The sequence below is a fragment of the Bubalus bubalis genome, chromosome 13 (genome assembly GCF_019923935.1).
Source record: "Bubalus bubalis isolate 160015118507 breed Murrah chromosome 13, NDDB_SH_1, whole genome shotgun sequence".
Lineage (NCBI taxonomy): Eukaryota > Metazoa > Chordata > Mammalia > Artiodactyla > Bovidae > Bubalus > Bubalus bubalis.
Genome location: NC_059169.1, coordinates 16,471,098 through 16,498,039, shown reverse-complemented (window position 1 = coordinate 16,498,039; position 26,942 = coordinate 16,471,098). Strand labels below are relative to the sequence as shown.

The 26,942-nt window shown below is 39.3% G+C and overlaps 1 protein-coding gene across 2 annotated transcripts in view; it reads right to left on the bottom strand.

The window, feature by feature from the left end:
* Nucleotides 1-26,942, bottom strand: part of LOC102392665 (ATP-binding cassette sub-family C member 4) — a 428,577-nt gene that overhangs the window by 89,085 nt on the left and 312,550 nt on the right. The window contains exons 15-20 of one of the 2 annotated variants that reach the window (XM_045162434.1): nucleotides 26,331-26,528; nucleotides 24,841-24,981; nucleotides 24,043-24,080; nucleotides 23,278-23,372; nucleotides 16,637-16,783; nucleotides 12,628-12,707 (exon numbers count right to left, since the gene is read on the bottom strand). The exons of the other annotated variant lie outside the window; for it this stretch is intronic. Coding sequence (XP_045018369.1) covers nucleotides 12,628-12,707; nucleotides 16,637-16,783; nucleotides 23,278-23,372; nucleotides 24,043-24,080; nucleotides 24,841-24,981; nucleotides 26,331-26,528 — 699 coding nt within the window. The remainder of the gene's footprint in view (nucleotides 1-12,627; nucleotides 12,708-16,636; nucleotides 16,784-23,277; nucleotides 23,373-24,042; nucleotides 24,081-24,840; nucleotides 24,982-26,330; nucleotides 26,529-26,942) is intronic. 2 annotated transcript variants of the gene reach the window in all.

The following is a 26,942-nucleotide window of genomic DNA, read 5'->3' as shown; positions in this document are numbered from 1 at the left end:
TAACTACATACTGATATAAGAATTTGAATCCTTTTCTTTAAATTGTCTTAGTTCAGTTCAGTCACTCAGTTGTGTCTGACTCTTTGTGACCCCATGGACTGCAGCACACAAGGCTTCCCTGTCCATCACCAACTCCCAGAGCTTGCTTAAACTCATATCCATTGAGTTGGTAATGCCATCCACCCATCTCATGCTCTGTCGTCCCCTTTTCCTCCTGCCTTCAATCTATCCCAGCATCAGGATCTTTTCCCATGAGTCAGTTCTTCGCATCAGGTGGCCAAAGTATTGGAGTTTCAGCTTTAGCATCATTCCTTCCAAAGAAACCCCAGGGCTGATCTCCTTCAGAATGGACTGGTTGGATCTCCTTGCAGTCCAAGGGACTCTCAAGAGTCTTCTCCAACACCACAGTTCAAAAGCATCCATTCTTCAGCACACTGCTTTCTTTGTAGTCCAACTCTCACATCCATGCATGACTACTGGAAAAAGTATAGCTTTGACTAGATGGACATTTGATGTCAAAGTAAGGTCTTTGCTTTTTAACATGCTGTCTAGGTTGGTCATAACTTTTCTTTCAAGGAGCAAGGGTCTTTTAATTTCATGGTTGCAGTCACCATCTGCAGTGATTCTGGAGCCCCCCAAAATAAATTATCTCACTCTTTCCATTGTTTCCCCATCTATTTTCCATGAAGTGATGGGACCATATGCCATGATCTTCATTTTCTGAATATTAAGCTTTAAGCCAACTTTTTCACTCTCTCCTTTCATTTTCATCAAGAGGCTCTTTGGTTCTTGACTTTCTGCCGTAAGGGTGGTGTCATCTGCATGTCTGAGGTTATTGATATTTCTCCTGGCAATCTTGATTCCAGCTTGTGCTTCATTCAGCCTGGCATTTTGCATGCTGTACTCTGCATATAAGTTAAACAAGCAGGGTGACAGTATACAGCCTTGACGTCCTCCTTTCCCAATTTGGAACTAGTCTGTTGTTCCATGTCCAGTTCTAACTGTTGCTTCTTGACCTGAATACAGATTTCTCAGGAGGAAGGTCATGTGGTGTGGTATTCCCATCTTTTGAAGGATTTATTCACAGTTTGTTGTGATCCACACAGTCAAAGGCTTTGGCATTGTTAATAAAGCAGATGTTTGCCTGGAACTCTTTTGCTTTTTCAATGATCCAACGGACGTTGGACATTTGATCTCTGGTTCCTCTGCCTTTTCTAAAATCAGCTTGGACATCTGGAAGTTCACAGTTCAAGTATTGCTAAAGCCTGGCTTGGAGAATCTTGAGCATTACTTTACTAGCATGTGAGATGAGTGCAATTGTACAGTAGTTTGAACATTCTTTGGCATTGCCTTTCTTTGAGACTGAAATTAAAACTGACCTTTTCCAGACCTGTGGCCACTGCTGAGTTTTCCAAATTTGCTGGCATATTGAGTGCAGCACTTTCAGAGCATCATCTTTTAGGATTTGAAATAGATCAACTGGAATTCCATCACCTCCACTAAATTTGTTCATAGTGATTCTTCCTAAGACCCACTTGACTTCACATCCCAGGATGTCTGGCTTTAGGTGACTGATCACACCACCATGGTTATCTGGGTTATAAAGATCTTTTTTGTATAGTTCTTCTGTGTATTCTTGCCACCTTGTCTTAATATTTCTGCTTCTGTTAGGTCCCTACCATTTCTGTCCTTTTTTGAGCCCATCTTTGCATGAAATGTTCCCTTGGTATCACTAATTTTCTTGAAGAGATCTCTAATCTTTCCTTTTCTATTGTTTTCCTCTATTTCTTTGCATTGATCACTGAAGAAGGCTTTCTTATCTCTCCTTACTACTCTTTGGAACTCTGCATTCAAATGGGTATATGCTTCCTTTTCTCTTTTGCCTTTAGCTTCTCGTCTTTTCTCAGCTATTTCTAAGGCCTGCTCAGACAACCATTTTGCCTTTTTGCATTTCTTTTTCTTGGGGATGGTCTTGTTCCCTGCCTTCTGTACATGTCTCAAACCTCTCTCCATAGTTCTTCAGGCACTCTGTCTGTGAGATCTAATCTTTTGAATCTATTTGTCACTTCCACTGTATAATTGTAAGGGATTTGATTTAGGTCATATCTGAATGGTCTAGTGGTTTTCCCTACTTTCTTCAATTTAAGTCTGATTTTTAAATAAGTTCATGATCTGAGCCACACTCAGCTCCCAGTTTTGTTTTTGCTAACTCTATAGAGCATCTCCACCTTTGATGGAAAAGAATATAATCCATTTGATTTCGGTATTGACCATCTGGTGATGTCCATGTGTAGTGTCTTCTCTTGTTGTATTGTGTTGTTTTATTTTACTTTATTTTATTGTTTTGGTCATACCATGCAGCTTCCGGTGTCTTAGCTTTCCTACCAGCAATTGAACCCAGGCCTTCAGCAATGAAAGCAGCAAGTCCAGACCACCAGGGAATTCCGTAAATACATAATTTGTTAATTTCCAGGGAATTGCCTAAATACATAATTTTTAAATTTCTCACAGAAAAGACCTTAAGTCCTTAAATTTCTCACAGAAAAGACCTTAAGTCCAGTGGACTTCACAAAAACATTATGCAGAAAAGTTTTTCCAAACTTTTCCAGGGTACATGAGTTCAGCATTTTCATGATATAAAAACCAGACAAAGACATTAAAAGAAAGAAAAATTACAAGTGAAACTGCCTTCAGATATTAAACAACATACCAATGAACTGAATCTAGCAATATAAAAAAGATAATACTGCACAATCTAATTTAACTGGGCAAGTCCAAGATCCTCAGGGTTGACTATTACAAGGGACAGGCTGGAACCCTTGGTCAGGAGCTGATGTTGTTCTCCAGAAGCAGAATTTCTTTTTACTTCAGGGAAGGCTTAGCTCTTTTTTTTTTTTTTCTTTTTTAATTTTATTTTATTTTTAAACTTTACATAATTGTATTAGTTTTGCCAAATATCAAAATGAATCCGCCACAGGTATACATGTGTGCCCCATCCTGAACTCTCCTCCCTCCTCCCTCCCCATACCATCCCTCTGGGTCGTCCCAGTGCACTAGCCCCAAGTATCCAGTATCGTGCATCGAACCTGGACTGGCTACTCGTTTCTTACATGATTTTTTACATGTTTCAATGCCATTCTCCCAAATCTTCCCACCCTCTCCCTCTCCCACAGAGTCCATAAGACTGTTCTATACATCAGTGTCTCTTTTGCTGTCTTGTACACAGGGTTATTGTTACCATCTTTCTAAATTCCATATATATGCGTTAGTATACTGTATTGGTGTTTTTCCTTCTGGCTTACTTCACTCTGTATAATAGGCTCCAGTTTCATCCACCTCTTTAGAACTGATTCAAATGTATTCATTTTAATGGCTGAGTAATACTCCATTGTGTATATATACCATAGCTTTCTTATCCATTCATCTGATGATGGACATCTAGGTTGCTTCCATCTCCTGGCTATTATAAACAATGCTGCGATGAACATTGGGGTACATGTGTCTCTTTCCCTTCTGGTTTCCTCAGTGTGTATGCCCAGCAGTGGGATTGCTGGATCATAAGGCAGTTCTATTTCCAGTTTTTTAAGGAATCTCCACACTGTTCTCCATAGTGGCTGTACTAGTTTGCATTCCCACCAACAGTGTAAGAGGGTTCCCTTTTCTCCACACCCTCTCCAGCATTTATTATTTGTAGACTTTTGGATCGCAGCCATTCTGACTGGTGTGAAATGGTACCTCATAGTGGTTTTGATTTGCATTTCTCTGATAATGAGTGATGTTGAGCATCTTTTCATGTGTTTGTTAGACATCTGTATGTCTTCTTTGGAGAAATGTCTATTTAGTTCTTTGGCCCATTTTTTGATTGGGTCATTTATTTTTCTGGAGTTGAGCTGTAGGAGTTGCTTGTATATTTTTGAGATTAGTTGTTTGTCAGTTGCTTCATTTGTTATTATTTTCTCCCATTCTGAAGGCTGTCTTTTCACCTTGCTAATAGTTTCCTTTGATGTGCAGAAACTTTTAAGGTTAATTAGGTCCCATTTGTTTATTTTTGCTTTAATTCCCAATATTCTGGGGGGTGAGTCATAGAGGATCCTGCTGTGATGTATGTCAGAGAGTGTTTTGCCTGTGTTCTCCTCTAGGAGTTTTATAGTTTCTGGTCTTACATTTAGATCTCTAATCCATTTTGAGTTTATTTTTGTGTATGGTGTTAGAAAGTGTTCTAGTTTCATTCTTTTTTTTTTTTTTAATTTTATTTTATTTTTAAACTTTACATAACTGTATTAGTTTTGCCAAACAATTTCATTCTTTTCCAAGTAGTTGACCAGATTTCCCAGCACCACTTGTTAAAGAGATTGTCTTTAATGCATTGTATATTCTTGCCTGCTTTGTCAAAGATAAGGCGTCCATATGTGCGTGGATTTATCTCTGGGCTTTCTATTTTGTTCCATTGATCTATATTTCTGTCTTTGTGCCAGTACCATACTGTCTTGATAACTGTGGCTTTGTAGTAGAGCCTGAAGTCAGGTAGGTTGATTCCTCCAGTTCCATTCTTCTTTCTCAAGATTGCTTTGGCTATTCGAGGTTTTTTGTATTTCCATACAAATTGTGAAATTATTTGTTCTAGCTCTGTGAAGAATACTGTTGGTAGCTTGATAGGGATTGCACTGAATCTATAAATTGCTTTGGGTAGTATACTCATTTTCATTATATTGATTCTTCCAACCCATGAACATGGTATATTTCTCCATCTGTTAGTGTCCTCTTTGATTTCTTTCACCAGTGTTTTATAGTTTTCTATATATAGGTCTTTAGTTTCTTTAGGTAGATATATTCCTAAGTATTTTATTCTTTCCGTTGCAATGGTGAATGGAATTGTTTTCTTAATTTCTCTTTCTGTTTTCTCATTATTAGTGTATAGGAATGCAAGGGATTTCTGTGTGTTGATTTTATATCCTGCAACTTTACTATGGTCATTGATTAGTTCTAGTAATTTTCTGGTGGAGTCTTTAGGGTTTTCTATGTAGAGGATCATGTCATCTGCAAATAGTGAGAGTTTTACTTCTTCTTTTCTTAAAGCCTTACAACTGACTTAACTGTGCCCATTTGACTATGTAGGATAATTGGCCCTACTTAAAATCAACTGATTATGGACTTCAATCACATCTACAAAATACCTACAGAGCAACACACAGATCACTTTTTTTATAATAACTGAGGAATGTAGTCTGGTAAAGCTGACACATTAAACTGACCATTAAAAATATAAATATTTCTCATGTATTTTCATGAGGCTACATAATTCTGATACCAAAAGCTGACAAAATATTTTAAGAAAAGCAAATTATAGACCAATATCCTTCACGAACAACAGATACAAAAACTCTTAACAAACTGCATACAGAAATACATAGAAAAGATGCTACATTATGACCAAGTAAAGTCTGTTCCAGGAATGTTAAGTTTAACTTTCAAATACTGATCACTATAATTCACATTAAAAGAGTAAAGGTAAATAATCATATGACTATCTGAAGAGATGTAGAAATATTTGTTAAAATTCAATACTTATTCTTCATTAAAAAAAAAAGTATAGTCCTTGGCAATTGAGGAATTAAGAGAAACATTTTAAATCTGATAGCAGATACCTACCTAAAAAAACTGTAATAGTATTTGTAATGAAAAAATATTGAACGATTTTGCCCTAAGAGTACAAGATTATCTGTTCTAACCAATTCTCTTCAACACTAACTGGAAACTCTGGCCATAGCAAGTAGTCAAGAAAAGAAAAAAAAGTCATAAATATTGGAAATTAAGATATATAACTGTCATTATTTACAGCTGACATGATTGTATATGGACAAAATCCTACAGAATTAAAAAAAGAAAAACATACCACCATCAACTCCAGGCAATGCAAAGTTAATTCACAAATAAATCAATTATATGTCTATAGACTAGCAACAAGAAAGTGCACTAAAGAGCCTCTTGATGAAAGTGAAAGAGGAGAGTGAAAACATTGGCTTAAAGCTCAACATTCAGAAAACTAAGATCATAGCATCTGGTCCCATCACTTCATGGCAAATAGTTGGGGAAACAGTGGCTGACTTTATTTTCTGGGCTCCAAAATCACTGCAGATGGTGATTGCAGCCATGAAATTAAAAGATTCATACTCCTTGGAAGGAAAGTTATGACCAACCCAGACAGCATATTAAAAAGCAGAGACATTACTTTGCCAACAAAGGTCTGTCTAGTCAAGGCTATGGTTTTTCCAGTGGTCATGTATGGATGTGAGAGTTGGACTATAAAGAAAGCTGAGCACTGAAGAATTGATGTTTCTGAACTGTGGTGTTGCAGAAGACTCTTGAGAGTCCCTTGGACTGCAAGGAGAGCCAACCAGTCCATAAAGGAGATCAGTCCTGGGTATTCATTGGAAGGTCTCATGTTGAAGCTGAAACTCCAATACTTTGGCCACCTGATGCAAAGAGCTAGTTCATCTGAAAAGACCCTGATGCTGGGTAAGATTGAGGGCAGGAGGAGAAGGGAACAACAGAGGATGATATGGTTGGATGGCATCACCTACTCAATGGACATGAGCTTGGTTGGGCTCCGGGAGTTGGTGATGGACAGGGAGGCCTGGCATGCTGCGGTCCATAGGGTTGCAAAGATTCGGACACAACTGAGTGACTGAACTCAACTGAACTGAGCAACAAGCAAGTGAATAATGGTATCAGAAACAAGACTTCCCTAATGGTCCAAATGGTGAAGAATCCACTTGCCAATGCAGGAAACACAGGTTTGATCCCTGGTTCAGGAAGAATCCACATGTGCAGAGCAGCTAAGTCCATGTGCCACAACTACTGAGCCCAAGCTCTAGAACCAGACTGCTGCACCTACTGAGCCCACGTGCCACAACTACTGAAATTCATGCACCTTAGAGCCCATGCTGTGCAACAGGAAAAGCCACCAAAATGAGAAGTCCACCCACAGCAATTAGTTACCCCTCTCACCACAACTAAAGAAAGCCCACACATAGTAAAGGCCAAGTGCATGCAAAATAAATAAATAAGTAAATTTAAAAAAAACAATCCAATAATACTATGAAAAGGCAAACATGCATGAATAAATTTAACCAGAGAAATTTAAGATGTCTATACTAAAAATTATAAAATATTTCTGAAATTAAAAAAGACCTAAATAAGCAGAGAGAGATACATATTCATAATTGCAGATCCAACATTGTTAAGACTCAGACTTCTCAAATAAACTATAGCTAAAACAAAATATTAATAAAATTTTCAGCAGGTTTTTATTTAAAAACAAATTGAAAGGCTTCTAAAATTGACATCTAAAAGTAAAGAATCCAGAATGAGCAAAGCAACCTTTACAAAAAAAAAAAGGAAAAAAATAGACAGTTTAAACTATGGGTTTCATTTCTTATTAAAGTGTACAGTAACTAAGAATACAGTATTGGTTTAAGGATCAAAATATTGGTGTAAACTGCAACTACTGAGGAACAAAATAATTATACAAATGCAGATTTCCTTAATTTAGTGCATAAAAGTCTTTAACAAATGTGTCCAGAATAATTGGAAAAAATAAACCTCGACCATTAATTACTATTTCACATACAAAAAACAATTCAAGATGCATCAATATTTTAAAAGGTAGAACATAGCAAAGTATCTTCACACTCCTAAGGATGTGCAAAGATTTCTTAGGATACAAAAACATCAACTACAAAAGAAAAAAAAAAACAAAAAACAGTAAACATTAGACATCATCAAAATTAAACCTTTATCTCCACTAAGGATATAAATGGCAAGCCACTGACTGGAAAAAAATATCCACGGAGGACTAGTATTAAATATATATTACAAATAAACATCCCCAAGGGGGATTTGAGGAAGGGATTGGGGAAGGGATCAACACACCACAGTAATCTAAAAATGACAAACACGTTGTTCAGTGGGAGAGGCTGAATACTCTCTACACACTTCCCCTGACACCTCCACACAATGAAATGCAAGGGTTAGGGGTGCTGAGACAAGTAAAGACTGTAAAAGCATGTGACCCATAATAACCTATTATGCTGAGTCTTAGGCTTTGTCCTCAATATCCAGATGCACTGTCCTGTTCTTTTGCACTCCCCTCTCTGGAAAAAAATGACTGAGGCACCTCCTTCACATCTTTTTCTTGGGCATTTTCCCTTCATAAAACTGCAGTCAGTGTGCTCTGTGTGTGCTGAGGAGGGAATGACACGGTCCCTAGTGGTCCCACCACAATTGCCATTGGTGACTCAACTGCCCTCAGAATTAGCCCTTTATGTACATGAAAGGATGGGAAGACTCAGTTGAGCTCCACCAAGCTGCTGATATTTTGTTTTTGTTTTTGTTTTTTTTCCTGAATGAGCAGCATGTGGGAAATAAGAATTTTGCAACTTAGTTTTCCTCAGTAAATTACAATATTTTGCTGAGAGCAGCTGTGTGCAAGTTCACATGCTCAGAGCAGTCCCAAACTTATTTTTTTTTTTTTGGAAAATTTAAATGCCTAAACCCAACTTACACATCTCACTTTCATTTTTACTTGTTTTAACAGCAGGAAGACTCCTTGGAGGTGATGATTTCAATGACAAGAATTGTAGATAATTGAGACTTCTTACTCAATGTTATTTGGGACTTTGGCAAATTGTATGAAAATTACATTATTCTGAAATATTTAATGCTCAATAGTCTATCTTCAAAACAACTAATTTTTATTCTGTGAGTCTACATAAGAAAGTGTTCATTAAAATCTTCAAGGATTACAAACCTAGAATCTCTGTGATACAAAGTCATGAGATGATATTTATGGGCCTGGAAACTATCTCTGACAATAACTTTAATGCAACATAATGTCATTTTACCAAAGACAAAAGGAGAAGAGGGGGGCAGAGAATGAGATGGCTGGATGGCATCACCAAGTCAATGGACATGAACTTGGGCAAACTCTGGGAGATGGTGAGGGACAGGAAGGTCGGGTGTGCTGCAGTTCATGGGGTCACAAAGAGTCGAACATGACTTAGTGACTGAACAACAACATATGCTATTGTCATGAGACTATTTCTCTTACCTAAAACATATATGTGGTATTTTAAAAATAATTACCCATTATTTAGAGCTCAAAATGCATTTAGATGCTATGCAAATAATAATATTAAAATGAACTTCACTTTGTCTTCCCAATAAACCGTAGAAAGTGTGTATTATTTTCTCCATTTTACAGAAAGGAGAGTGTGGTTTTGTGGGGCAGAGATGGTTAAGAGGGAGAGCTGGGATGGGGGCTTGGAAAGGGAGACTGCAGGGTTCTGCACTGCCACACTTTAAAGCTGTTGACATCATGAATGATTATCAGGTGGAATCACACCACATAAATTGATTTTTTATGCTGCTCTCCTTCATTCTTTGAAATGGTTAACAACTCCAACTTGCCCAACCACTTATATAAAGTGACTAAACAGGTTGGTAGCTATAAGAGTCAATGTACAGGATGGTGCACAAACTTATGTGCCTCTCTGTTGGTATCTGGTCTCTGAATGACATCACCTGAGGGGATGGACTGTCCTGCAGTGTAAACCACTACTCAGAATCTAGGGTTTTCCTTAGCCACACTTCGTATCACTATCACAAAATATTAAATAACTAATCTGAAATTTCATTTAAGTGAATGAGAAGGAATTAGATGAGAGAAAGTATATGGAAAAACACTTTAGAAGTAATAAAGATAACAATGATCAAGAATCTTTTAAGGTTTATCAAATACAACAAGGATAAACAAAACCATCAAAAATGAGTTTGAACACAGGTGTGTTAACACAGCTGAACAATGCCCTTCCAGACCCTTCCCACACAGGAACTCTGCTTCCACCAGCACCTTCTGCCCCACCATCCACAGTGGCCTTTTCCTCTCATGCTGGGTCAAAAGTCACCTCCTAGAAGCTCTGCCCACCTCCTGGACCACCTCTAACTGCCTCCAGCCTTTACATCCAGTTTGCCTTCCAGGACTTCCTCTACAGAGCTCCCACAATTAGGATTCCAAAGCTATCAAGAGTAAATCTCTGGATGCCTCCTTCCCTGGGGAGTGAGGAGACCTATGAGGGGAGGGCTTCATGCCTGACTCACTCCTGTACTTCAGGGCCTCAATCCTTGTTTGTTGAAGGGAAGGAGGGAAGAGAGGGCAAAACCACCTACCATCACTCATACTCCCTTCCCAGAAACTAAAATCTCAAACAACAGGCAAGATCTTCTTAGACCCTGCATTCCAGATAGGCCTCTGTCCTGATTCATTCAAACTCCTTCTAGCCTGTCTTCACCTCAATTCCCTCCATGCCTCCTGGGTTTGCAGCCCTTTGTTCTCTAACTCCTCCCATATGAAACCTGCTCCTCAGGTCACCAGATGCCTCCTCATTCCAAAGCAACCAGAAAGTTTCCGTGGACTCACTTGGCTTGCACTAAAGAGACCTCTCCTTCCTCAGATCTCCACCGTATCTCCTCCTCTCATCCTTGCTGTTTATTATGTGTTTTCTGTACTTCCTTTCTCTCTCTACTTCTCTCTAAATATCAAGGCTACCCAAAGCTTCTGATCTTGGCTCCTAAAATGCTTCCCTCTCTCTTGGCAATCTTATCCATCTGCAGAGAATTTAACTACTTGCTCAGTGAAGAATACACAGGCTCCATGCTCATCCCAGGTCTCTTTCTCAAAGAGCAGACTCTTACTTCTAATGAACTACTGTACATCTCCACCAAACTTTAAGATAATTGAACTAAAAGTGGTAGAGAAGGGATTGGAAATCAGCTAGACTAGAATTTTTGCTCCTCTTTAATGAGAATATTTCCTGCTAAAATTAGGTAGCATTGACCCCTGTCCTTCTATGTGCCATCCAAAAATATGTGACAAATTCTGATTATGATGACTAACTAACCATATGCTAAGCACACGGAGGAAACCCAACCTTGGCCTAGCTTGCTGTAGCAAAGAAACAGAACCTTTCACAAAATCCTTTGAAAGTAATTCACAATCACTGTCAAAATGTGACACTGTTTTTAGGGAAAAATTGTTTCCGGGGATAAATTATGTAGCTAAACCCAGCAGGGCACATTTGTGAAATAAGTTTGCAGAAGAGAAAAAAAAAATCAAACATCTTTTCAGTAAAAGTCCTCTGCCTCTGAGTCTCAGCTTAGTTCTCATTGCTAACAGTGGAAGCCTTGCCCAAAGGCTGCACTGTCTGTAGGACACTGTTGTACTGTCTGTTGCTGTATTTCCATGTGCAGTTTTTGATAAATGCATTCCATTTCCAAAATTAACACTTGGAAAGAAAAAGTAAATTCCCCACAGGCTTAATCACTGATAAGTAGACAGAATAACAGGGGCAAAAAAAAAGAACACTCCATAAGAGCATCAATACTGACTGTGGGGATGAGAGCTGAGAAGACCTAACATTATTTCTTAGAACCTCAAGTTCAGAGACAAACTGAGGCTAGACAGAAGGTATTCCTGTAGGTCTCTCTCTCTTAAGATACCTTAAGACAGAGCAATCGGTTTGTGAAAAGAAAAACTGCCTACATAAACAAAAGACATTTGCTGAGATGACTTTGATCCTGTAATCGAATTACCGGCTTAAAAGCCTTGGTATCGTCAAAGGTGCTCCCTATAGTCTTTCTTGGACTTCCCAGGTGGCTCAGTGGTAAGAATCTGCCTGCAATGCAGCAGACACAGGAGACACAAGTTTGATCTCTGGGTTAGGAATATCCCCTGGACAAGGAAACAGCAACCTACTCCAGAATTCTTGCCTAAGATATCCCATGGATGGAGGAGCCTGGCAGGCTGCAGTCCATGGGGTCTCAAAAGAGTTGGACACAACTTAGCAACTAAACAACATTGTCCCTGTTAAATTATTTTCATCTTATTTTTAGCCAATATTTTCTTTGTAAGTAACCACACCTGGCTTTATCCAAATAAAATGGCGCAGCAGATATCTGTCCCCTGTGGGAATACAATGCATCATGCTCGTGATCAGTTGTGTCCAACTTTGCAGCCCCATGGACTATAGCCTGCCAGGCTCCTCTGTCCATGGAATTTTCTAGGCAAGAATACTGAAGTGGGTTGCCATTCCCTCCTCCAGAGAATCTTTCTGTCCCAGGGATCGAACCCATATCTGTTGCATCTCCTGCATTGGCAGGCAAATTCTTTCCCACTGAGCCACCTGGGAAGCCCGATACAATGCATAATTTAGTTAACCTAGGCTATCTTTCCATGAGAAGTGATTATTTCTATATATTATGAAATGTGCTCACAGTAAAGTGAATCCACACCAGAAACCTCGAAGGCGGAGGGACAGTCACTTACCCAGCATGTCGCTGCTTCAGACCAACCTTGATGTGACTTTGTAGACCCTCCTGCTCCAGGTGTTACTCATGCTAACTCAGCCTCCCAACCAGAACTGAACTTTTCTCTCACAAACACAGCCTTTACTGAAGCTAACAGGACACACTGCCAGGCTGCAAGGCCCACCCTCAGCCTCTGTGAAAAATCCTTGAGAAACAGGCACTCTGCTCTTCCCTGTGAGAACTCTGACAGGATTGTTACATTACCTGGATGAAATCAAGAACTATCAGGGGCAGCAAGTCATCCATATGCCCAACGTCTTTGGAGAAACGATTCAAAATTCTTCCTGTAAGAACAGGATACGAGAAAGTACTCATTTCCTCAGATAGGAGCTTTAAGAGAAACAATTCATGAACATATCAAAACAATATTTTTGAAGAATATGTGTTTAGGGACTTCCCTGGTGGTACGGTGTCCCCAGTGCAGGAGACATGGGTTCAATCTCTGGTCTGGAAAGATTCCACATGCTGCAGAGCAACTAAGCCTGTGTGCCACAACTACTGAAGCTCATGTGCCTAGAGCCTGAGCTCTGCAACAGAAAAAGCCACCACAATGTGAAGCCCAGGCACTGTGATGAAGAGAAACCGTTGCTTGCTGTAACTAGAGAAAGCCCACGTGAAGCAATAAAGAACCAAAGCAACTAAAAATAAATAAATATTTAAAAAATAAAGTACATTTATTAAATATTTAATATATTGAGCTTCCCTAGGGACTCAATGCTAAGGAATCTGCCCACCAATGCAGAAGACATAAGAGACAGGGGTTCAATCCCTGGGTCAGAAGATGCCCTGGAGGAGGAAATGGCAACCCCCTCCAGTATTCTTGCCTGGGAAATCCCATGGACAGAGGAGCCTGGCAGGCTACAGTCCATGGGACTACAAAAGACTCAGACACAACTTATTGGTAAAACAACAACAAATTTAATGTATTACAAATTCATATGAAATAAGCCAATATCAGTGGTAAAAAGAAAGACAAAATAGGATGATACCTAAAAAGAAACAAAAATACCACCAAATGGCAGTGGGTGGGTAATTGAAATTGAGCCCTGATTTTTAAAACAATGGGGGAATCGTGTGGCAGTCTCAGGAGGGGTTGGTGGATTTGAGAATGTTCCCTTCCTTTAGATCCATCCCATCTAAGGCTCACTCCAAGTGCTAAATCAGTATATAAACAGTTGCAAAATACCTTAGTAATCCTAATTGTCACACCAATTTTGCTTTAATTATCAAGATTAATTTTGCCAAATTATACTTTCTAAATAAACATAATTATAACCTCTCTGTAATTTTTGCTTCCAGATGGCTCACAGCACCTCACATTTTGGGAAATTTTAGATTGCGGCCATTTCCAAGTTGTGAGTTTACTACTGGGGTAATAAGTCATTATTTTCAGAGGTATACCAGGTGTGACAAGCACAGACTTATGAATAAGCATCTAAGAAGACTGTAGGGATGTAGGCAGGAAAACAGAAATATTACTAAATGACTAAGAATCACTTTTCATTGATTTTATTTCCCTTCTCAGAATCCACAATAATAGAATATCCTTAAGGCTGCAGGATAGAATATGGGAATTTCTGGCAAATATCTGGCATAAACTAAAAATGTCACCTGTCACATCAGTAAACAAAGGATGCTGCAGCCATCAGGACTCTGCAGCCACCCCTGCAAGAGTGGTGCACCCTGAGGAGACTCAGGATGAGAAAGAACAGGACACTGGCCCCAGACAGGGGAGGTGCACATCAAAGGAACTGTAACAGCGAGGAGCCAATTTTGACTGCATGCTGGATCTGTTTCTTTGACCGTTGCTAGTCACTGCTTTGGTCAAGGAACCCTGCCCCTCTGCCGGAATATTAAGTGGCGGATTCATTTTGATATTTGGCAAAACTAATACAATTTTGTAAAGTTTAAAAATAAAAAAAAAATAAACTAAAGTGGCTTTTATCAGCTCACAGGGATGCAATCTGACGCTCACCACATGTGAATGTTGGCAGGAAAGAAAAAAAATGAACAAATACCCTCTTATTGTGTAAAATAAATGGCGTTTTGACTATACTCCCTCACTTCTTCTCTCTGTTCTATAAAAGAACCAGGCATCCAGATCCCAATAAGATGGTTATTTTGAGACATCCATCTGCCATCTTCTCAGTCTGCTAGGTTACCAAATAAAGTCATTATTCTTTGCCTTAACATGTCATCTGTTAGATTTATCAGTGTTGTGAGGTGAGCAGGGTGAGCTTGAACTTGGTAACAAGTAGCACCACTCTATGTGATTTTCTCTTCATGCCATCACATACCAGAAACAACGACCACCACAAACAGTCTATTACAAATTCTACTTTTGAAAATAAACACAAGAAAGAGTTCAATTTAATATACTACTAAAAGAGTAAATAATTGATGCCCCTAAACCTTTGGGCCTATCTTTGCAGTCCTTATTTGGGGTTCTATTTTCTTGAAGGGATGACGTTCTGATAATAGACACAGAAAGGGGAGACAAGATACACACTGTGTATGCCTGCTGCTCTCAGATTAGTGACCATGAAGATTTAAACTTGGTTCCAAATCCTTGAATAATAAATTAGCATCTGGAGAAGCATACAGGTCATCAAAAGCCTGGTTAATAGTGGTCACAACCACTCAGAGGCTGTGATAACAGAAATTCAGTCCCACCTGATGCTCCCAAGTTTACAACTGTAGTTTCCACATTAACAGGAAAAGTAGAGTGACTTCAGAGCCATAATAGCAAAGACTCTTCCAATCACTTCTCACTCCAGCTTTGTAATAAGGTGAGATTGTGTGGGCCTCTGCAGTTTACCATCCTGTGCTCCTCATGGTGCCTGGACTAAAGAACATGTCTTGAATAAATCTGCACAAAATGCTGCACTAAACAGTCTTATTTAATCCTCACAACAATTTTGTGAAACAGGAAGGGCAGTGGTTATTCCCATTTCACAGGAGAGGAAGTTCCCAGGCACCATGTCGACATTCTCACTGAGGTTCATTAGGCACTGACCCTGTGCTAAGTGTTGTGAATGTATTAACCTGCTTAATGCTCACAACATCATGATATTGGTAAGTGTGTGAATAGTATTCTCATTTTGTAGTTAAGAAAATTGAGACACAAAGAAATTAAATAACTAGCATATAAGTATTAACATAACTGTAACTGGTTATTACTATTAGTAACTATCTCCAGGACTGAACCCAGGAATTTGACTCCAGAGTCCATACTTAGAACCATGACTACATCCTTCCTGGAGATTTGCCTTCCCAGTAGCATCTGCCTACTTTGGCTTTGATTGCACTGCTAGTTGATGACCAGGCCAAGGCTACTGCTGTCTTCCCTCCAGTCACATCCCTGTCTCCACAGGCCCTGCCAATCATCACCTGCCACAAAGCACACCCTGGGCCTCAGCACGAGTCTAAACAACTGAGCAGAGTGGGCATGTATGCTGATGAACTAACTCTTCATAGAAACCCAGGTCAGGAGGCTACCTTCCAAAGCAAGACACGTTCCTTCCTCAGGGTGGAGGAAGCAACCACTGGGAAACCTTCAGGGACTACTGAATACTTATACTTAATACTGAAGATCCACCTGCTAGGTACCACAAGACATCTTTAATGTAACCAAAAGTCCATTGTAAAACTAGAGAGTTGATTTTATCAAAGAGGATGTTTACATTTCACTGATCTTGTATTTTAATTAATCTTACATTATCATTTAGGTAAAACTCAAAATATGAGCACATGTCAGAGCTCTGTGGTCCCAGAAATGGATGGGCAAAGAAAGAAAGAAACACACAGCCTGTCTTCCGTAGAGATGTTACTGGAATGTGGTCCTTCCTAGTTAGCTTAACACCATGTAGCATAGCCAAGATTTTAACAACTAGTCAAAAACATTTCAACACATGTTCATCATCTGTTGGGTGTTTCATATGCCACATAACAAATGGACTCCTAAATCATCCTGTAAGGTAAACATTCATGTATTTTTACAGACATGCATAAATTGGAGTAAAAGCTTATATGCTCCTATATTCAGATTTTCTCTGGTAGGAAAAATTACCAGTAAAGCTTTTTGTAGAAAACGAATAAACATACACAGTGATTTTCTTCCAAGCATCTCTTCCAGTTTCAAATATGAAAATGCAAATAGGCACTTAATGTGTTAACAAGACATATTCATTAAGAAATTTTGTGTCTGACTTACCTATTGGATTTCTATGGAAGAACAATACTGGAGCTCTTAAAACGGACTCCAGCATTTTGTTGTGCAAAGCTCGTGAAGAATTAACAAGGATGTAGAATATCAACAGAGATCTTGTGATACCAAAAAGGACAGTAGACACAGTTAACCCTGAAATAAAGAAGCATCACTCAGCACAAGATCTCTGTCTTATCTTCAACCATGCTAAAGCATGGCAGGCAGTTTAAAAAGATATTGTACATTTTATTCTATAAATAAAATTTGTATAGAGATTTACATATACAGAATAAAAAACATATATATATATATATATATATATATATAAAGTAGGTTATCTAAGAGTTTAATGCTTTCAAAAATACATTTATAAAGAAAAATATAAAAATCACTGTTTTCCTCCCACTAAATAGAAACAACATGGGGGAAAAATCATGTGTAAACTACAGCTTCATTCTGGGCTTGCCTAATTCAATTACAAGTAAATGAAAGTGAAAGTGTTAGTTGCTCAGTCAAGTCATACTCTTTGTGACCCCATGGACTGTAGCCCCCAGGCTCCTCTATCCATGGCAAGAATTCTGGAGTGGATTGCTATTCCCTTCTCCAATGCTTTGCTACCAGCACATGAATTAACAGGGAAAAGGATAAATGATCTACCATTTCCTTGTAATTTATAAGGAAATATACTTCCATGTAAAGTAGCTTTTTAAGAACCTATTGTATAACACAGGGAACTCTACTTAATGGTCTATGGTGACCTAATTGGGAAGGAAATCCAAACAGAGGATATATGTTCAACTGGTTCACTTGGCTGTACAACAGAAATCAACACAACATTGGAAAGTAACTATAATAAAAATTAAGGAAAATTAAAATATTAAAAATAAAGTAGCTATTTCTATGCCCAAGTCACTACAAAGAGCATGAAAAGACCATGTTAAGGTGCAAGTGGACAATCTCTTTCATAACTGAACTGCAAGAAGCTACAAATTATCTTTTGACATGAGATAATCTAAACAAGATAATCTAAACTAATCTCTCACTATTTTATAGAACCCCAAAGCATTTGTAAATAAATATAATCATTTAAATTTATGTCTTATCAATGGCATAAATGAGCACTACTAGGCATATAAAAATTAAAATAGCCCTCCAAACATCTCTTTAACTCACAATGCTATATAGAGTGGGGATAAATTCGGCAACATATATCCATCAAGTACTTTTTTCCATTCAGCTGGCACATCGGTGTCATTTAAATTCTGAAAACTGGTTAAATTCTTGAATTCCATCAACAGGCATTCACCTTAGCCCACAATCCTATATGAATGTGTAACAGAATCCCTTCCTTCTTTAAGCCCTCATTGTCCATCAATTCAGAAGGTAAACAGCTGGTAGATTCAAGTTTCTTATCAAGCAATTAATAAAATAAATACAAAATTTCAATGAGTGGATTTTTATATAACTTACTCTTTGGAGAAAGTTTTTCCAAGCATTTCCTGTGAGGATATTTAAATTTTTACTTATTTAAAAAAATTATTGGGGTATAGTTGCTTTACAATGTTGTGTTAGTTTCTGCTGTTCAACAAAGTAAATCAACTATATATATACATATATCCCCTCCCTCTTGGACCTCCCTTTCCCCCATCTCTCCCCTCTAGGTCACAACAGAGCACTGAGCTGAGCACCCTGTGCTATATAGCAGCTTCCCACTAGCTATCTGTTTCACACATGGTAGTGTGTATATGTCAATCGTAATCTTCCCATTCATCTCCCTCACCTCCCCACTGTCAGGGAATGTTTACCAGGAGGATTCCTACATCAGTTTCTGGCAACAGAAACTGAGTGGAACGGCATTCTGCTCCCAGGACTGAGGTCATAGGATGAGACATGCATGGATCTCCTTACAGTAAAAATTCTCCTTAGTCTTGATCCTCTTTCTTGAGATATGGATTGTCTCCTGACCTTATGACCATCGTTAATCCCTTGATCCCTTGGTAACGGTTGCTGTACGTTTGGTTTTCTGATCTTTATCATTGTCGAAAGAAATTCCTTGCACAACAGCCTATATATACTCACAGAAAGAGCATTTAAGCACCTTTGCTCCATCAGAGCTTGGGTCCCCATGTCTCTCTCTCTCTCTCTCTCTCTCTCCCCTTCCCTCTGGCTCTCTCTCTTTCACTGTCTTATTGTCAACTCCAGACCACCAGGTTCTGGTCCATTAAAGGACCGCAACACCCCACTCCCGCTCTGTGTCAAGTATCTGTTCTCTACATCTACAACTCTATTCATCCCCTGCAAATAGGTTCATCTGTACCATTTTTTTTTTTTTATTCCATGTTGTTGTTCAGTCACCAAGTCAAGTCCAACACTTTGTAACCCTACTGACTGCAGCACGCCAGGCTTCCCTGTCCCTCACCCTCTCCCGGAGTTTGCCCAAGTTCATGAATTGGTGATGCCATCCAACCAGCTCATCCTCTGTCACTCTCTTGTCCTTTTGCCTTCAACCTTTCCCAGCAGCAGGGTCTTTTCCAGTGAGTCAGCTGCTTCTATCAGGAGGCCAAAGTATTGGAGTTTCAGCTTCAGCATCAGTACTTCCAATGAGTATTCAGGGTTGATTTCCTCTTAGACTGACTGGTTTGATCTCCCTGCTGTCCAAGGGACTCTCAATCTCAAGTCTTCTCTATCACCACAGTTCTAAAGCATCAATTCTTCAGTGCTCAGCCTTCTTTATAGTCCAGCTCTCACATCTGTACATGACTACTGGAAAGACCATAGCCTTGAGTATACGGCCCTTTGTCGGCAAAGTGAATGTCACTGCTTTTTAACACACTGTCTAGGTTTGTCATAGCTTTCCTGCCAAGAAGAAATTGTCTTCTAATTTCATGGCTGCAGTCACCATCCACATTGACTTTAGAGCCCAAGAAGAGGAAATCTGTCACTGTTCCCACATTTTCGCCTTTGTCTGCCATGAAGTGATGGGACTGGATGCCATGATCTTATTTTTTTTAATATTCAGTTTTAGAGGTTCTTTAGTTCCTTTTTGCTTTCTGCCATTAGAGTGCTATCACCCACATATCTGAGGTTGATATTCTCCAGCAATCTTGATCCCAGTGACACCCATCCAGCCTGGAATTTCACATGATGTGCTCTGTCTATAATTTAAATAAACAGGGTGACAATAAACAGCCTTGTTGTACTCCTTTCTCAATCCTGAACCAATCAGTTGTTCCATATAGGGTTCTAACTGTTGCTTCTTGATCTGCATACAGGTTTCTCAGGAGACAGGTAAGAAGGTCTGGGGTATTCCCATCTCTTTAAGAGTTTTCCATAGCTTGTTATAACAAACATAGTCAAAGGCTTTAGCTTAGTTAGTGAAACAGAAGTAGATGCTTTTCTAGAATTCCCTTGCTTTCTCTATGATCCATCAAATGTTGGCAATTTGATGTCTGGTTCCTCTGCCTTTTCTAAACACAGCTTGAACATCTGGAAGTTCTCAGTTCACATGATACTGAAACATAGCTTGAAGGATTTTGAGCATAACGTTAGTAACATGGGAGATGAGTGCAATTGTCTGGTGGATTGAAAATTCTTTAGTAGTGCTCTTCTTGAGAATTGGGATGAGGATTGACCTTTTCCAGTCCTATGGCCACTGCTGGATTTTCCAAATTTGCTGACATATTGAGTGCAGCAATTTAAATCTTTTAGGATTTTAAATAGCCCTGCTGGAATTCCATCACCTCTAGTAGCTTTATAGGCAGCCATGCTTCCTAAGGCTCACTTGACTTCACACTCCAGAATGTCTGGTTCTGAGTGACAGACTACATTATAGTGGTTATCCAGGTCATTAAGATTTTTATTGTATAATTCTTCTGTGTATTCTTCCATCTCTTCTTGATATCTTCTGTTTCAGTTATGTCTTTACAATTTCTGTCCTTTTTTGTGCCCATCTTTGGATGAAATGTTCCTTTGATATTTCCAAGTTTCTTGAAGAGATGTCTAGCTTTACCCTTTTTGTTGTTTTTCCTCTATTTCTTTGTATAAAGAAAGGCTACAAAGAAGGGTTTTCAATCTCTCCATACTATTCTCTGGGACTCTGCATTTAGTTCTAGAAGGTTTTCTAGGTCTTCATAGAACTGATCAACTTCAGCTTTTTCAGTCAGTGGTTGGAGCATATACTTGAATTACTGAGATGTTGAATGGTTTGCCTTGGAAATGAACCAAGATCATTGTGTCATTTTTAAAGTTGCACCCAAGAACTGCATTTTGGACTCTTGTTGATTATAAGGGCTATTCCATTTCTTCTAAGCAATTCTTGCCCACAGTAGTAGATACAATTGTCATCTTAATTAAATTCACCCATTCCTATCCATTTTAGTTCATTAATTCTTAAGATGTCTATGTTTACTCTTACCATCTCCTGCTTGACCATGTCCAATTTACCTTGATTCATGGACCTAACATTCCAGGCTCCTATGCAATACTGTTCTTTACAGCATCTGATTTTACTTTCCCCACTAGACACAACCACAACTGAACACGTTTCCACTGTGGCCCAGCCACTTCATTCTGTCTGGAGCTATTAGTAGTTATCTTCTGTTCTTCCCCAGTAGCTTATTGGGCACCTTCTGACCTGGAGGGCTAATCTTTTGGTGTCATATCTTTTTGCCTTTTTATGCAGTTCATGGGTTTCTCATGGCTAGTTCACTGGAGTGGTTTGCCATTCTCTCTTCCAGTGGATTACATTTTGTCAGAACTCTCCACTATGACCCATCTGTCTTAGGTGGCCCTACATGGCATAGCTTATAGCTTCACTGAGTTATGCAAACCTCTTTGCCATAATAAGGCAGTGATCCATGAAGAGGCTAGATTCCATATATATGCATTAATACAAGTATTTTTTATGTTTTTCTTTGTCTGACTTACTTTACTTTGTATGACAGACTCTAGGTCCATCCACCTCTCGACAAATGACCCAATCTCATTCCTTTCTATGGATAAGTAATATTCCAGTGTACATGTGATAGTCATTCAGTCATGTCCAACTCTTTGCAACCCCATGGACTGTAGCCCACCAGGCTCCTCTGTCCATGGAATTCTCCGAGCATGCATACTGGAGTGGGTTGCCACTCCCTTATCCAGGGGTTCTTCCTCACCCAGGGATGAAACTCAGGTCTTCAGCATTGCAGGCAAATTCTTTACCATTTGAGCTACCTGGGGAGCCCCCCTCTCCCTTGATCCAGTGTATATATGTATCACAAATGAGGTAAAAAGACAGCCCTGAGAATGGTAGAAAGTAATTACAAAATAAGTAACTGACCAAGGATTAATCTCCACAATATACAAACATCTCATGCAGCTTAATATCAAAAAAACAAACAACCCAATCAAAAAAATGGGCAGAAGACCTATATAGACCTTTCTCCAAAGAAAACATACAGACGGTCAAGAGGCACATGAAAAGATGCTCAATATCGTTATTTGAGAAATGCAGATCAAAACTATAATAAAGTATTACCTCACACCAGTCAGAATGGCCATCATCAAAAAATAGACAAACAATAAATGCTAGAGAAGGTATGGAAAAAGAGAACCTTTTTGCACTGTTAGTAGGAATGTAAATTGCTACAGTCACTATGGAGAACAGTATAGAGGTTCCTTAAAAAAATTGAAAATAGAACTACCATACGACCCAGCAATCCCACTACTGCGAATATACCCTGAGAAAACCATAATTCAAAAAGACACACACACCCCAATGTTCATAGCAACACTATTTACAAAAGCTAGGACATGGAAGCAACCTACATGTCCATCAACAGATGAATGGATAAAGAAAGCATTTAAAAATTTATTAAAGACATCCTTTAAATAGTATGTAATGCCATATATATATATATATGTGTGTGTGTGTGTGCCATATATATATATATATATATATATATATATATATATATATATATCCTAAATACTCTTGTGAATAGAGAGAGTCATGCTAATAGTTAATATTAGTCTGGCAAGCCAAATTTTGAATTAATCACACAGCTGGGGAGGAGGTAACACTGTAATCTCAGGGTAAGAAAGAGAAGGAATCCTAATTCTAGACACTGGACTTCCCCTGCTTAGCTTCTCAAGTTATTAGTGAAGCTCAGGAGATGAGCAGTGTGGAAAGGGGAGCTTTGCATACCTGGGAGGGAATAATGCTTTTACTTGCAGCCCATGCTGCCAGAGGATTTCATACAAGATCAGTAAAAGCCAGGTTTTATTCAGACAGAATTGGAACAACCTGAACCACAGGGTGGGGATTCATTTCTGTTCCCCTTTCCCATCCATATAATGATATAAGATTTAGCTAAAGCATCTACTAGAATACACAGTAGCTACATATTTCCAGTGGCTGATTTTCTCAATATGCAATCCTGGTTTAACTACCAAAATCCAGTATGGAGCAAGTTAAGAGTCTTCATTCAACTTTTTTCTTCTAGTAGATATTTAAAATAATTATTCTAATTAATTCACAGACTAAATGCTATTCAGATACTTAATCTATTAAGACATTACCTAATTACTCTGGAGCACTCTTGGTCACGCAGACTCATTTAAGCACCTTAAATTCTGGTATTATAGAGCAGATGACTCAACTTTACCTGAATAAACTCCTAAGTACCAGTTCAAAACGAATACTACATCTTCATCTTCTTTTACATATACCCCAAAATACAGGTTATTTTGTACATTCGCCCTATGGAACAGGAAGTAAAAAATATTACACTATAGATATACATAGAACTTATACAAATATCACAAAAAAATTACCTCAATTCAATAAATGTATATTATGCTGAAAAGTGTTTCCCAGCTTGAAAGGCCCTGTGTGTATCTCCCTTTTAAAAATCTGAATCATGACTTTCAGTTTTCAAAATTATCTGTGGAGACAGACTTGGAAAATGAACTTATGGTTGCCAAGGGGAAGGATAGTTAGAGAGTTTGGATGTTCATGCACAAACTGCTATATTTAAAAGAGGTAAGCAACAAGGACTTATTGTATAGCACATGGAACTCTGCCCAATATTATGTGGCAGCCTGGATGGGAGGGAATTTGGGGGGAGAATGGATACATGTGTATGTATGCTGCATCCCTTCACTATTCAAATGAAAGTATCACAACATTGTTGATCAGCCATATCTCAATACAATATTAAAAGTTCAAAAAAAGAAAAGAAAAATTGTCTGTGAAGAAGCTGCTAAAGGGAGGGGACATGGGGAGAGACCACATGGGGATCACACACCACCCACAGGAACTTCCATCTTTCTTCAGGGAAACTACATGAGAGTCAGTCGCCCTGACTCTGTGGAAAGTGAGGCTTCATGTAGATTTCACAGCATTTTGGGTCCGAGCAGGAATCACTCACCAGAATGCAAGCCACCAATCCTGCAGAACATAGGCAACCTGGAGCAGGAAACAGCAGTCACTCATACACTGACATCACTGAGCCTCACACCCCGCTCACTAGGATGGGAGACGGAAAGGCTCCAAAACACGGAGACAGTCCTTCCGGTTCAGGTCTGCACCAAACCCCACACCCCAGATGACCACAGGTCAGGGGACGGCATCTTACAAGTTAATATTTTTGAAAGAAATCCCCTTTTCCCTAGAAGACTTTGCTCCCCAGATATAATGTACTTCAATGCAAATCCAAGTGGACTGCCAAAGTCAGTAATAACAGAACAAATGTTGGGATTTTTCAAAGCAAAAAGCTTGACAGGTACAGTGATGGTCAGTCCTGGGTGTCGGCTCGGCTGGGCCAGTCTCCAGTGATTCAACTAAATACTCATCTAGATGTTGCTGTGAAGGTATTTTGTGGATGTGGCTCACATCCATTATCAGAACCTAAGTAGAGGAGATCACTCTTAACGCTGTGGTCACCTCATCAAGTCAGTCAAAGGCCCTAAGAGCAAAACCCAAGGCTTCCTGGAGGAGGAAGAAATTCTGCCTCAAGACAGCAGAGTGAGCTCCTCCCTGAGGTTCCAGCCTGCAGGCCTGCCTTTCTGATCTCACATTCACCAAGCTAGATCCCACAACCTCATGAGCCAAGTCTTTGAGACAAATCTCTTAATACAAATATTTAAAAAGAATTATAAAATTACAGTATAAATAGTATATAAATATCAAGCCAAGAGCATAAACCAAAATAAACTCCCTTACGTACCTGAGCTGCGATGTTTACTAGAATAAAGAAGATGATGATAGACCAGTCAGCACCAGCTGTGAAGTAATTCTTATAGGTCTTAAAACCAACTTTTCCTTCCAAATGGTCCTCTACAGGTAGAGTAACCTGTATATTCTCAGTCTAGGAGGGAAAAATGGCAGTAAGAGATGAAATTTTAAAAATGAACCCCAAATTTCAAGAGTTCAACAATGCCCTCCACTGCAAAGCTGTGGGAATCAGAAATATCCCACACACTGGTAGGAGTGCAGGATGGTCCATCTCCTATGGATATGGGTATGGGAATATCTGGTCAAATCACATATGTGTTTACCCCTGGACCCAGCCATCCCACTCGTAGTAATCTATGAGAAATAATCAAACACATTCACATGAGGTTATTCACTGTTGGGGAGCTTTGCTTAAAATAGCACATGACTCTCAACACACACAAATCAAAATAAATTAATGTATAAATGTAGAAACTTCCTCTAAAATAACACACAAAATGATATGGAGCTAATGTATCCCTAGAGATGACTGTGTCATTTAATGACAGAAATGTAAAACATACTTGGGGCTCAAAACTCTAGCCAAATACAGTAAACTGAGTTCACAGAGAGCGTTAAAGAGGAGTTTGGACAGCACGTTGCAAGCATATGATCTGAATCTATTTGGTTACTAAATTTCAGAAAGTGATTCCTGAGTTTAGAAAGTGAACAACTAATCCAAATACTTATCAGAATCATCCAGGCTCCTGGCTTTGGATATCAAGGAATATCTGTGTATATTTTTAAGGGAGATCTAGTGCATTTCTGCAATTCTGTCTGGAGGACTTAGAATGCATTATGCAGTCACAGGAGGCTAGAATGTCCTTGGCTCTACCCCAGCCCCTGGGATTCAAGGTCGATAAGATGTGTTTCTCAGTCTTAAAGGGTAAGAAAGGAGGATGGGAACTAACACTGAAGTGTCTACCATGTATCAGGTCCTTTGCCCACATTACCTCTGGCCTATCACAAACCATCTGACACTGAGGCAAAAATACTACTATCAGTCACATGCAATGCTAGAACATTCCAACATACAGGAAAAGTAGCTGATTTAATGTGGCAACAGCAGGACTCAGTGTAACAGGGTCTTCATGTTAAGCCTCTGGATGCATAAAAGAAGCCAGGGGCAACCAGCATTAGTAGGATGTAACTATGGTAAACTGAAGAGTCCTCAATCCGTGTGAGCCACATTCACTCAGAAATTCATAGCAGTGCACCCACTTCTGGTCTCCATAAGATTCTCTATCCTACACTCAAAGGGGAACCCCAAGCAGGCTTGCTCCCCTCATGCTCTTCTAACTCTACCAATTCCATGGAACAAGACTTTGGGAACCTTAGGGTCTGCTTTGGGACTAATGAAGATGTCATGAGCAGAGCAGATGAAGGTCCATGAGACCACCAAGAGCAGACAGACCCAGGTGTGTTGCAGGATGAGAAACTCACTTCTTGGTCCTCTTGAGCTGCATCTTTCAATGAGGGCCTGGGAGACTTGAAAGACTGAACCAAAGACTCAGAGATGACAGTGGGCGTTCCTGGAACTGAAGATGGTTCAGACTGCTCATTCCCCTTCTCAAAAAGGGAAAAAATATCTATCCCAGATTTCAGGAACTCAGAGTAAGTTCCTCTTTCCACCGTTATCCCCTAAAATAAAAATTTTGAGAGAAATTAATTTATATTTGATAACATTCAGTTCAGTTCAGTTGCTCAGTCGTGTCCGACTCTTTGCGACACCATGAATCACAGCATGCCAGGCCTCCCTGTCCATCACCAACTCCTGGAGTTTACTCAAACTCATGTCCATTGAATTGGTGATGCCATCCAGCCATCTCATCCTCTGTCGTCCCCTTCTTCTCCTGCCCCCAATCCCTCCCAGCATCAGGGTCTTTTCCAATGAGTCAACTCTTCCCATGAAGTTGCCAAAGTATTGGAGTTTCAGCTTTTGCATCAGTCCTTCCAATGAACACCCAGGGCTGATCTCCTTTAGAATGGACTGGTTGGATCTCCTTTGCAGTCCAAGGGACTTTCAAGAGTCTTCTCCAACACCACAGTTCAAAA